Source organism: Drosophila mauritiana, chromosome 3L (assembly GCF_004382145.1).
Source record: "Drosophila mauritiana strain mau12 chromosome 3L, ASM438214v1, whole genome shotgun sequence".
NCBI classification, from domain to species: domain Eukaryota; kingdom Metazoa; phylum Arthropoda; class Insecta; order Diptera; family Drosophilidae; genus Drosophila; species Drosophila mauritiana.
In genome coordinates, this window is record NC_046669.1 from 4,064,176 (window position 1) to 4,076,794 (window position 12,619).

General features: G+C 45.2%; 2 protein-coding genes across 3 annotated transcripts; one reads left to right on the plus strand and one right to left on the minus strand.

The window, feature by feature from the left end:
• Positions 1-474: 474 nt before the first annotated feature.
• On the minus strand, positions 475-6,189 carry LOC117140449 (protein masquerade). Of its 2 annotated transcripts, none has more exons than XM_033303376.1 (9): positions 6,070-6,189; positions 4,265-4,437; positions 4,034-4,183; positions 3,679-3,975; positions 3,452-3,604; positions 2,484-3,392; positions 1,527-2,427; positions 1,191-1,468; positions 475-1,130 (listed from the first exon to the last, which is right to left on the minus strand). In XM_033303376.1, the coding sequence occupies exons 2-9, from the start codon at positions 4,386-4,388 to the stop codon at positions 808-810; spliced, it is 3,135 nt and encodes a 1,044-aa protein (XP_033159267.1). In that variant the 5' UTR covers positions 4,389-4,437; positions 6,070-6,189; the 3' UTR covers positions 475-807. The 2 variants fall into 2 exon arrangements, with proteins under 2 accessions (XP_033159267.1, XP_033159266.1); XM_033303375.1 differs by having other exon boundaries at positions 3,452-3,607.
• A 2,888-nt stretch (positions 6,190-9,077) lies between these two features.
• LOC117141797 (ero1-like protein) lies at positions 9,078-12,509 on the plus strand. Its single transcript, XM_033305439.1, has 5 exons — positions 9,078-9,496; positions 9,919-10,182; positions 10,932-11,617; positions 11,675-11,983; positions 12,042-12,509. The coding sequence occupies exons 1-5, from the start codon at positions 9,356-9,358 to the stop codon at positions 12,091-12,093; spliced, it is 1,452 nt and encodes a 483-aa protein (XP_033161330.1). The 5' UTR covers positions 9,078-9,355; the 3' UTR covers positions 12,094-12,509.
• The last annotated feature ends 110 nt before the right edge of the window (positions 12,510-12,619 follow it).

Below are 12,619 nucleotides of genomic sequence, written 5' to 3' on the forward strand. Positions count from 1 at the left end.
CTCTCTTCGCAATTGAGCGACTTTGAGTGAGTTTTTGTGCTCCGCCTCTTGAGAAGCACTCAAAGATTTGGAATGCCTTGGGTGCCCGAGAGACTATCCATAAGATCCTTTTAATGTTTTTTTTGGTGAAGAATTCCGTTAAATCTGTTGGGAATATTCAAATTTCAGCAAAAAAAAATAGGTTGTTTAAGATTGCATAACCCTTTTCCCATGTCAAATGAATCATTATGCAACTGCATTTTTTTCGTACTAGAAAAGAAAAATCTGCTTTCCTTTGCCGCCAAAATTTGAAAATATTTAAATATCTTTAGAGAAAATATATAATTAAAATTTTGTTAGCAGTTTCCTGTGGAAAACGAAGAAAGAGCTGATTGTAAAATATGATATATATAAGAAATTAATTAAACCAAACCTTTTTAACGTATGTATTGTTCTTATTTCTTATTTTTAGCCAACCACATTCAACTCAAATGCTTATATAACTGAAGATTTTTTGTATTTATTTTGTATATACAAAAACAGTTTACCATAGGGCGTTATCAAATAGGGGAATACTTTTAAAGATTGCCGTCTACGCTACCGATAATCGTAATAGTTAATATAGTTGCTTTCTGGATTTGGAGCCATTAGAGTTAGGTTTAGGTATGAATAGATTACACTAGGATGGAGTTACGTTAGCAGTCGAAGAGCGGGAACCCCTGGAAACAATCGTAGGCTACACCAGGCTGGTCCTCAGTCCTGGTAATCGCCACAAGAGCGGGGTTCCTCCCGCACATGGTGTCAGTGTGTCCTTTGCGAGATTCCTCACTATAAGTTATTCACGCTGATGATCTGGTTGATCCAGCCGATGAACGAGGACGTCTTCACATAGACGCCGGGCACATCCTGTCGCCCGCAGCCGAATCCCCAGGAGACGAGGCCGGCCAGCTCGTAGAACCCATCATCTTGGCAAACTAGTGGACCACCTCCATCGCCCTGGCAGGCGTCGTGTCCCTCCTCTCCGCCGGCACAGAAACTGGAGGCGGGCAGGATGAAGATCTTCTCCGTCACGGCGTTCACCTTCCGGATGCACTCCGTATCGCTCACAATGGGAATCTCCGCCTCACGCACTCGCAGGGGAATGGGACCAGCTTAAAAGATGACCAGAAGTTAGAAGTTTCCAAAGTGATTGTAAGTATCTAAGTAAGTACCTTCTCCCATATATCCGTATCCTGTCACCGTGCATCGCTTGCCCGCCGCATGGCTGACTCCTCGTGCAGGAAGACACACCAAGCACACTCCATCTCGAAGCTCCGCTTGACCATGGAGCTTCAGGAGGGCAATATCGTTGTCCAGGGTCTGGCTATTGTGGTTGTGATGGATGTAGGTGGTGGCCACGCGCAGTGTCTGTGCTCCTGGACTGCCGTATTTCCGGGTCAGATCGTAGTCACCCACTCGCACGTAGATAGCATCTCCGGAACGAACAATGCTGGAACAGGAGTAATGTTAGGAATCATATCTTCCTTGTGAAAGGAGTAACCACTTACTTGGTCACACAATGGGCTGCGGTGAGAACCCACTGGGTTCCGATTAAAGCCGCTCCACATAGATATTGATTCAAGGAGTTGATCAACGCCACCTGCCAGCACCACTCTCCATTCTCGCCATCCTCTCCTCCCACCACACGTGCCCTTCGTCTTCCGCTGAAGTTCGACTGGAGTCCGTAAAGAGACCTCTGTTGGTAGTATTCCGGAAACACCAGATCCGGCTGATTCGCCTGAGCTTGGTGATTGTGATACGAACGCAGTTGGTTGCTCTGTAGACTGCTGGACTCCACTAGGTCACCCAGCTTATCGTTGTGAATCTGGATGGGCACAATGGCGGATCCCAGGACCAATCTCTCATTGGATTTGTTGAAGTTGGGAGAGTATCTGGCGGCGGAGGTCATCTGGCGAGCTGTTCTCTGTACTCCGTACTTGGCACGGGCGTAGGAGACGAAAGATAGAGCCTGGGATCTTCCCGTTCGCAGAGTTCCCTTCACACCACACACATACTTGGAGTAGACATGTGGCCGTGGAGTTGTGGTGGTTGTAGTTGTCGTCGGAGGCGTGGTCATCGGTGGCTGAGGCTGTGGAGGAAGTCCCGGTCCGGAAACTGGATAGTAATCTCCGTAGTTGGGCGCCGGCGGCGGTGGCTGGTAGGGATTGGGGTGGTGTGGCGCCATCTGGGGTGGAGGCCCCTGTGGCGGTGGGTTGTTCATGTAGGAGTAGGGTGGTGTCTGTGGGGGATATGCCTGGGGTGGACCAATGGGCGGTGGCGGCGGTGCCGGGTAGTAGGCGGTGTCGTTGCGCGTCTGGAACTGCTGTTTCTCAAGGATCTTGCTCTTGGGCGCACAACAAATCTGGCCGGAACGCTTGCAGCGGAACAAGTCAGTCATCTCGGCGTTTTCTGGAAGAATTTCAGGTTAATCAATGATCCAAAGGAAGTATCCAATGAGTACTTACTGAAGCAAGTGAAGCTGAGCAGGCTGACGATGCAGGATCCTGGGCATTCCTCTCGCGGATCGGGACTCGGGGTATTGTGCAGGACATATGGTGGAGCAGTGGGCGAGGCCGTTGGCGACGGCGTGGGTGGTGGCAACTTGGGCTTGGGAGCTCCGGCTCTTGAGTTGTCGCAGCACACGGAACCCTTGGCACAGGTTGTGGGTGTGGAAACCAGCACCGAGGGTCTCTCGCAGAAGGCGGCCATAATGTTAAGCAGACAGAATCCGGGACAGCGAGGCACCTGAATCGGAGCCTGAGGTGGCGGCGGTGGTGGAGATGGCGAGTTCAGAGTGCTCTCCGCGAAGGATATGATTTGAGAGAGGAAGTCACCACCGCCTCCGCCTCCAGAGGTGGAAGATGGTGGCGGTGGAGACGCGGGACGAGCGGGCTTGGCTGCTGGCTTGGGGGCATGCTTGATGGCCGGCTTGGTGGGCGGAGCCTTGGAGGAGGGTGGTGCCTCCGAGGCACCTCCAGTCACACAACAGCTTCCTTCTCCGGGACAGAAAGCATCGGAATCGATGTCATCACAGAAGATGGCAAATATTCCATTCATGCACTCGCCCTCGCATTCCTTCAGCACCTGACCCTGACCTTGTCCGGACTTCAGCTTGTTGCTGAGTGGAGGCTCCTCCTCCTCGCCATCCTCCTCCGTCTCCTGCTCCTCCTCTTCCTCGGCTGCCTCCGTCGTTGTGGTGGTCGGATGCTTCTTGTGTTTGGTGGGCTTAGGAGAACTGTTGTTGATTCTAGCCGGTTCTGGAGTTGTGGTAGTGCTGGTGGTGGTAGTGGTGGTACTTGTGGACGTACTGGAACTCTTGGCGGGAGCCGATTTTTCGGACAGCGTCTGGTTTGGCTTCAAGTTGCTCATGTGTTCTATTGGCAAATCGAAGGTTTATAGAGACTAATGGTAGAATCCAATGTGGATTACTTACTGGCTGGAATGTAGATATCCTTGGGCAGCTTGCCATTGGAATACTCATCCAGGGAGACGCAGCACTTGGTGCCCTCCTTGCACAGTCCATCGCTGGTCAAATAGGCCTCACAGTACTCCGCTATGCGATCGGCCACGCAAACTCCAGTGCAGTCTTCTGATAATATTGAATATATGAAGATTTGGAAAGTCACATAAGTCTATAACCATTTGTTCTCCCTAACTCACTGTTTGCATCATCGGTCTTGGTGGCCTCCTCCTTGTCCTTGGGTTTGGCAGTAGCCACTTTCTTGGTGGTGCTCGGTTTCTTTGTGGTGGCCGCAGTGGCTTTTGTGGTGGAACTAGTGGCAGGTCGCTTGGTTTGTGGCTTTGGTTTTGGTTTTGGAGTGGTGCTCGTTGTGGTGGTTCTCTTTGTGGTGCTAGTGGTGGCCACCGTGGTGGTGGTCCTCTGGGTGGTAGTGGTGCTAGCAGTGGTTGTGGTTTTAGGCGTTGTGGTTGCTCTCACAGCAGTGGCATTCTTGCCGGCTAAAGAGAAGATTTGGTTGAGATGTAAAATTAAAAGTGATTTATATTTTAGCTTTACCTGGAGCATTCTCTATGCAGCATTTCATGTTGGGCGAAGGACAAGCCACATCGTCTAGAACTTCGTAGCAAATCAAAGTGGCCAAAGTGTGGACACATACTCCAGGACAATCCTTGGAATCTGCGGTGCTCGTTATGGTGTCCAAAAGACCTAAAAAGAAAGACAAATTACATAAGTAAGGGAATTCATTCTTTGGTCTCCAGAATTCTTAAGCAACGCGAAGTTAATCACCTGATAGGAAACTGCCAGCCAGGGATTCATCCTGAGCCAGTGATGGCGATGGCTTACTGACCAGCAAAATGCTGAAGATCAGGGGCAAAACAAGGCGGCTCATTGTGCTCGAATGTCTTGGCATAATTCGATGGTCCAAAATGGTCAGCACGTGTTCATCTCTTACCAAGAATCTGGAGGAGAGACAGAGAGAAAGATAGAGGTGAGATAATTAGCGATGGTCAAGTGAAAGTCGAGGTGGCCGCCACTGAATCATCATGATTCCGGGCCGAGTAACCTCGGGCCCCCCAGTGACGTAATGCGGCAGCTTGGAGCAGGGGCATCATCTGCTGCCACGAGCCCAGAGATCATTGGCCTAGAAAGAAGATCATCAACAGCATCATCATCGAGATATTACCACCGGGAGGCAAGGTGTGTGATAAGCCCGAAACCAGTTTGGACAATTGGGTTCTGGTTCTGCGTTGCAGGTGCCCCATTTCAATATTACGTATACGTAGCGGTGCCTGCCGCCGCCTAACGGACGCCACTCCAGCTCCATTCCGGCCATAATCCATGTATCTGGGTTGCCCAGAACGAGTATGGAAACCGAAGACCCAAAACTGGTTACACATACTCAAGAAAACTCAACAACAAAATTAAAGAAGACCATGCAAATAATTATGGGCAGGCAGAGAGGTCGGTAAAAGCCAGGGCATTCTTGGGCCACAATTAACGAAATCGTTTAATGAATGAAATAGAAAGTACTTAGTACGAAATGAAACCTGGCCGATAGAGATCTCGGATGTTCCAGCGAAAGTGCACTTTAAGTTTCGGAAACTGAATCGGAATGGTATTCGGAATCGGAATCGGACTTCCCCAATCACGTGCGGTCCAAACAAAAGCTTTCTACAAACCGGAAATTTCACAACGCTGCGAGCAGAAAATGTGGAAAAAATGAAAACAATATTATGTTTATTTGGCCAGCTGATAGGGCTAGAAAGTGCTAGCACGTATTTTGGGTCAAGTGAGTCGTTTCGTTTCTCCTCTGGGTAACACATTCCTGCCCCATTCTGTCAGTCCAAGTCCACCAAGAGCAGCGGTATCGCCACGCCTACGCCACCATGAATACCAAGTCCGGCACCAAAACCAAAAACTAGGTCAGATGCATAAGGCGCGACGGCATTAACACCGAAACACCGATCGTTCTTCTCTCTTTCGGTCGAGTTCGGTTCCTCAGTTCTTTGATTCTTCGATTCTTCGGTTGCTCGGTTGTTCGGTTGTTCGGTTCTTGGCACTGGTATGATATGGGCTGGGAATCGAATCACTTGGCATTCCAGTTGAATTTGAATTTCACGCCAAGCGAAAGAAAAGATTTCTTTCATAACAAATAGAACCGTTTGGCTTAACTGTAAACCGTACACTGTAACTACGATAGTTGATTTGTCAATTTGCAAAACGATTCGGGTCTCTTTTGTTTGGTTTCTTTCGTTTTTAGCACTTCCATAAAAGTCCCGACTGGAGAAATAAAGACACGCGAAGCAACGTAGAAGACCACGATGTCGAAGAGTTGGAGGAATTCTTCGCCTTAGGCTCGTCGCGCGAACAAGTTAAGCGACTTCTGTTGCTCGGTTATCCCCACACCCGTCTCTTTTCTTTCTTTGGGATCTCGAGATCGTAAGATCTTCAGATCTTAACGGTATGTTCGCAGACGCCTAACTGTGAGCTGGCAGCCAGGAGAATTGCTATCGATCCGGAGACCCACTTCTAACTAGAGTCCGATATGCAAAGTCCGATACCAGCGAAAACAGGTAGGAAAAGCCACTCACAAAGGTTTCTGTTTAAATTATAACGATCCTCGGTATCTCTTTTGTGTGTATATATAGTATCTGTATATAGTAACTGGAGGATGCGATCACGACGCGACTGCACCTTGCGAAAGCCAAAAGCCGACTGACCAGCACTCAAGGTTCTCAGCGATGGTAAGCCGCCAAGGCCGGGAATTCTCCGGAGAAAGTGTGTGGAAGAGGCCGAGCCTCTCTCCCAAAAAGAGCGGCGATCGTTGCTCTTAGTTGCTCACCATCACCTGTTTACCTGGCCCACACCTTGTTTTAACGCTGGGCCATAAAACATGAGCACTGGTGCTCCTAACTCTTCAGAACTCGCCACTTTATCACCGAAGGTACGAACATTTTTATTAGCACCCTTCTTTGCAGTCTTTTTGGCAAATGAAAAGGGCAAAAGAACCCCCGGAGTGTGCCTACTTTAGCGGATTAACGTACCCCTATCCTGTAAATATCATTTTTGCACATTTGCATTGTGTCCGCGGCTTAGTTATGCAAATCTCAAGTGCCCGGCTTGCATATACTCTTCTGCCAACATCTTGTTACATATGCTAATTTGCAACTCCTGATCCCCGATCCCGAGTCTTGAGGAGCTGTTGACGTCGTCCTGTTGCCAAAACATTGCAGATTGCAATTACGAGTGTACGCGAATCTAATGAGCAACTAAGTGCATTTGCATATGCGAAAATTTGCTGGGAAAATCGAGTAAGCCGATGATCCCGGGATTTGCGGTGAGTCGGGAGAATCAGTCATCAGTTTTGCATAAGTACGTGGAAGAAAATAGTATTTAATTAGGGTGGTAACGGCAACTATATATATTTATTTTATCCTATAGGAACCCAATGTGCAGAATAAGAAGTATATTAGGTGTATGTTTAAGTAAATAATACTCATACATATATATATTATATTATTATCATTCTGCTAAGATTGGGATAGTAAACAGATAGTACTAATTAGTATCGCCACCCATTTCCTATCCATTGTCTAGACATTTCCAAGATCCGATGTCTAGGCAAATGAGCACAGAGACAATCCGCCTGCGTGTCCTTCGCGGATGTTCCCAGGCTCCTTTCGTTCGATTCCCCGAGAGACACGCAGCCGTCGCGCATCCTTCGTTTCGGGGCAAAATCTTCTCAAGACGAAACTTCACACGACCAGATCGGCTAGAAATTTGAATAAAGTGCTGCATAAAAAAAAACCGAAAGTGGTAAAAAAAAGTGAAAAAAGTTCATAAAAAAAAAAACAGAGAGAAAAAAGGATTTATCATTCCGTGCGAGTTTTATACCTGGTCCCGAGGACCTCAGGCAAATAGATAAGGAGTTGGTGGTGGTGGTTTGGCCTTCGTCCTGCGTATGCAAATCGCTCGCCCGAGTCCGCGATGATTCCTTTTCAATTCGAACAATGCCGAGGGTCGCCGCCCTGTCCTTTGGCCACACATGTTTGCGTCTGCGTTTTTTCTGCATTAATCGTCCTATTTGGAAAAAAAAATGATTAAACCCTTTCGTTCGGTACATTTTTTTCCAAGATTTTTCCCCGTTTTTTTCGAGGTTCATCTTTTTTTTTTGCTTAAGTCATCCCGTTGTTGTAATTTCACTTTTCGTGAGAACTTTTGATGGGTTCGGATGGAAATAGGATGCTCAGGTGGGACACAAAAGAAGTTTTTTTTTGTAAAAAATTTAGTTTTATTTCGAATAAAACCGGAATAAAGAAAGAGAAACGAGAGAGGTTTGGTGTTCACATTAATGTATAATATTTACAGTGTAATGTTTAAAAAATATACATATTAAGCATTAATAAATTAGTTGGTTTAGTTAAGCGTTGTTAGGTATTGTAACTACTTTGATTTTTTTAAATTAAGTAGCTTCCTTGTTACATTCTTAGATGTAACTAAATAAAAATGATAGACCCCATCCCGTTGCGGTTGGAATCTACTTTCCAAACGACCTAAGGCGATTTATGTTCGAATAATCGAGGTGCCTGCATTGTCGTGCCCAGCATCCTAAGCAATTCACCCCCCGGCGGGATGAACGATGATGGTCTTGGGCCCGAAAGGATTCGATCCGAGATCTGACCGAGTTTTCTCAATTTGCATACCGAGGGTCGTGAGCTCCTTTGAGGGGTGCTATCGTCGGGGCAAGGGTTTGTCATGGGAACAAAGGACGCATTCATCGCCGAAGAATAGCCGAAATCAATATTTGAGGTAATTAATTAACTGCATCAATATTGGAGATAACCATATTCACATTTACCAATCAATTGATTGACGATTGAATGTTATCTTTAATTTTATCGGTAGAAGTCATTTGAAAAGATATTACGCACATATTTCATATTTGAAGTAAATATCTTTGCAGAATTTTTAAACTAGTAATAATAAACTACACTTCATTAAGAAGATATTTTTTATATGATATATTGCTAAATAAAGTTTCTTAGATTGACTTCATCATTTTTATATCTGATCTTGACAATTTTAAAAGTTTATCATTTTTAATTGAACTCACAACTATTTGTTGTTAAATATTTTCTCCAAATATTCTTCTCATTCTACCAATTCAAATCGAGCGGTCTTTACTATTGTTCTTTATAACGCGATCTGGCAACCCCTTCCCTTTGTTTCATCCCTGGAATGAGGGTTGCCTCTGCTTCAAATAAGTGGCGCGAAATTTCAAAATATCGTCAGATATAAATAATGGACAAAATCTCATCGGTTGTTCGTTAAAACCCCCTTTTCTATATTTTTACGGTCAGTTCAGTCCGTTAAATTTAATATCCCTAAATTTCAGGGACACCTGTTCCAAAGAAAATCGACAGAACATTTTTTGAAACATTAAAGTTTATTTATGAATAAAAATAGGAGTCTTACCGAATTAAAATCTTTAATATATGTAAATTTCAACATGTAAACACTTGTTACTTTTTTAAAAGCACCCGCTGTGCTGAGTGACCGTACTTTGCTCGTCAAGTGTGGTATTTTTTAGTACTTTTCGGCGCTTATCGCATGCGGTCACACAAACGCCAAGTACGTGTCCAAAATCATGAATCGAAAGTAAATGAATAATGTTGCTGATGCGAAACGCAAATGCTCGCTAAACTCGTGAAATTGGGATTCGGAATCGCAGGTGCGAAATCACACGGTTGGGGAAATTCGATTCAGATGCACTCCGTCGGCGAAGCGCAAAACAACTGAGCACGCAACAACAAAAACAGTGACAGCCGATAGCAACAGCAACAGTCATCACAATAGCAACACTCAAATCAAAACACAATGACAACACGCACAGTGCAGAGGAATCTCTGGGCCTCTGCTGCGGTTGTCCTGGTTCTGCTCCTGGTCTGGACGGACACCACTGGAGGCTACTTCGCAGCCATCGATGAGGCGGAGACTAGCAAAAACTGCTTCTGCGAGGTGGGTTAATATTCGGATTATTGCACACAGTAACGGTAAAATTAATTCTTGATTTAAGCCATTCAAAAATAGGCATTTAAAACATATTAAGAAGATGATTTCGTCATTATTTGCTTTAACAATCCCTACTTAGATCATAGAAAATGGCTTTTAAAATTGTATTATAAACTGAAAGGTATGCAGTTTAAATACTGCATATTAGTAAAAAAGAATTCGTGCTTATATTAGTTTTGCTTTAATTGCATTGCAGAACGTACAGTATTCTCAATTAGTTATTTGTGCACAGTGATAGAGAGTTAATTACAGTCGCTTCACTAATAATATTTGACCTAGTGTGTGTATAGTACTAATCTAGCAAGAGATCATAATTTTATATACCTACTATTGCCACCTCAACTGTATGATATTTATATTCTTCGCAGTTGGAGGGATCTATAAACGACTGCAGCTGCGATGTGGACACGGTGGACCACTTTAACAACATGAAGATCTATCCGCGACTGCAGAGCCTGCTGGTGAAGAACTTCTTCCGCTTCTACAAGGTGAACCTGCGGCAGGAGTGTCCCTTCTGGCCGGATGACAGTCGCTGTGCGATGCGCTTCTGCCAGGTGGAGAACTGCGAGGAGCAAGCGATTCCCCAGGGCATCAAGGACAAGGGAGAGCACAAGGAGAAGGCCGCGTTTAAAGTAAGTTTCCGGGTATTTCCATCAACGAGCTATCGTCTACCCTACGCCCCTTATCTCATTCATTCTTTTGCCAAAATCTCTGGTACTCCACTATCTACCCGAGCACTCAATGGGTTTGCAGGTGATTTATTTTTATTCGAATGTCTGCGCCTCCACATGAATGAACCGCATCCGTAATCTTCAAGTGAGCCTACGTACACTGTTAATGATGTGGCCTTTGATTTGTTTTGAAATGCTGACGTGGTCTTCACATCTCATCAAGCGTTCTTCCGCCCCTTTTTAATTATCGATCTATTTACTTATCTAAAATATTGATCACTCCTTAACAGACTATACCCTACAGCTAAATAATATAGTTCATAAATTCTATAACCCAGAATGAGAATGAAAATCAGTTATTGTTTTTAAAGATAACACAAAAAAAAAATGCAGTTCAATATAGGTATGTTTTAAACAGCAGAGGTTCTTATCTTCATAAACAAAAAACAATTTATACTCGTACTTTGCAAAAAGAAACAAAACCATATTATCAACCAGATACCTTATTAACGTATAGATAATTATTTCTACCGATAATGCCGTTCAAGAATGTATTGATATATTCCTGAAAAGCTTTATCAGTTTCTTTAAAGATTATTTAACTTACTTAATCAATGAAATAATGACTGACTTAAAACTTAAGCTTATTTGTTTGCACAACTGTCTCACCTCACCTTACTGACTTCCTCATCTGGATCTTGTATTTACAGTACACGCGCGAGGCGCAAGTTGGGGGCTCAGCCTGCTCGGATGGAGAGGATTTCGATAGCTCTCTGGGTTTCCTGGACACGAGCATCAGTGATCAGGCGCATCGGGAATTCGAGCTGTGGGCGAAACACGACGAGGCGGAAGAGGACTTTTGCATTGTGGATGATCATGAGGAGGGCTCCCAGTATGTGGATCTACTCTTAAATCCCGAGCGGTACACTGGCTATAAGGGCGAGTCCGCACATCGCATCTGGAAGAGCATCTATCTGGAGAACTGCTTCGGTGGCAACAATGAGACGGCTAACAAGTTCTCTAACTACGTGCCCCATTTGGATCTGCGGGATGTGTGCTTGGAGCAGCGTGCCTTTTATCGCATTATTTCTGGCCTCCACTCTAGTATCAATATTCATCTGTGCTCCAAATACCTGCTGTCAGAGTCGAAGGACTTCCTAGATCCGCAGGGCATCTGGGGTCCTAACGTAAAGGAGTTTAAGCGACGCTTTAGTCCAGAAACCACAGGCGGTGAGGGTCCGCACTGGCTGCGCAACCTCTACTTCATCTATCTGATAGAACTGCGTGCCTTGGCAAAGGCGGCTCCTTATCTGCGGCGAGAAGATTACTACACAGGCATCGCAGAGGAGGATGATGAGGTTAAACTAGCCATCAACGATATGTTGAGTGTTATAGAGTGAGTAAAGGAATCTCCTTTCTTCTTACAAAGTTTTAATTCAGCTTCTTTTTGCAGAAATTTCCAATCCCACTTTGACGAGAACGCCCTCTTCAGTAATGGAATCGCTTCCATTAAATTCAAACACGACTACAAGGAAAAGTTCCGAAACATATCCCGCATCATGAGCTGCGTGGGCTGCGACAAGTGCAAACTGTGGGGGAAGCTGCAGACGCAGGGATTGGGTACTGCTTTAAAGATTCTATACTCAGAGAAGCTCAATCTGGCCACGGAAAGCGGGTTGTGGGACAAGCCGCACATCGAAGCGGATCCCATCTTCAGGCTGTCACGAACGGAGATTGTAGCTCTATTTAATGCGTTTGGCAGGTGCGTTTAAAATGATAAAATTACTTTTCTAAATTTATAACTATACATTTGCTTGCAGACTATCCAACAGTATATACGAGATGGAGAACTTCCGGCGCGTGCTGAGGTAACCCATCCAGACTGGACTAACCGAGCGACGAGCCGGATCTCATTCGCCCCACATGAGCAGCTAGTTAATTCATACGCACATCGCTGGGGCTGCATCGCTGGGCTTCCTATTGAATGCGGTTTCCCTCCCATAGTTCGTAACAATTTACCGGCCAGAGGCTAGCAACCCCAGGATAGCTGCTTCCTTGTACATACAAACTATTACCCTAGGTTACTTGTACTTTAGCGCACCGTATCACCCTAAAAAAACAAATGACAAAAAATATCCCATGCAGGATGCAGGTGTTTATTGTAAGTTAGCATAGTATTTATTGTATCTGGAGGAGTTTGTGAGCGGAACTTAATGAGCAAGTAAACGCATTGTGCAATACCACGACCTTACGACACAAGGCCCAAAAATAAACTGTTTTGAAACAACCTCTCTAACGTCTCCATCGATACGGTCCCTAGCAACCGAGTTGTTTGCCTTTCCAGCTGTCGGCTTTTGTGACATTTACAAACTGCTATCCAGTCGATCGACATTTGATT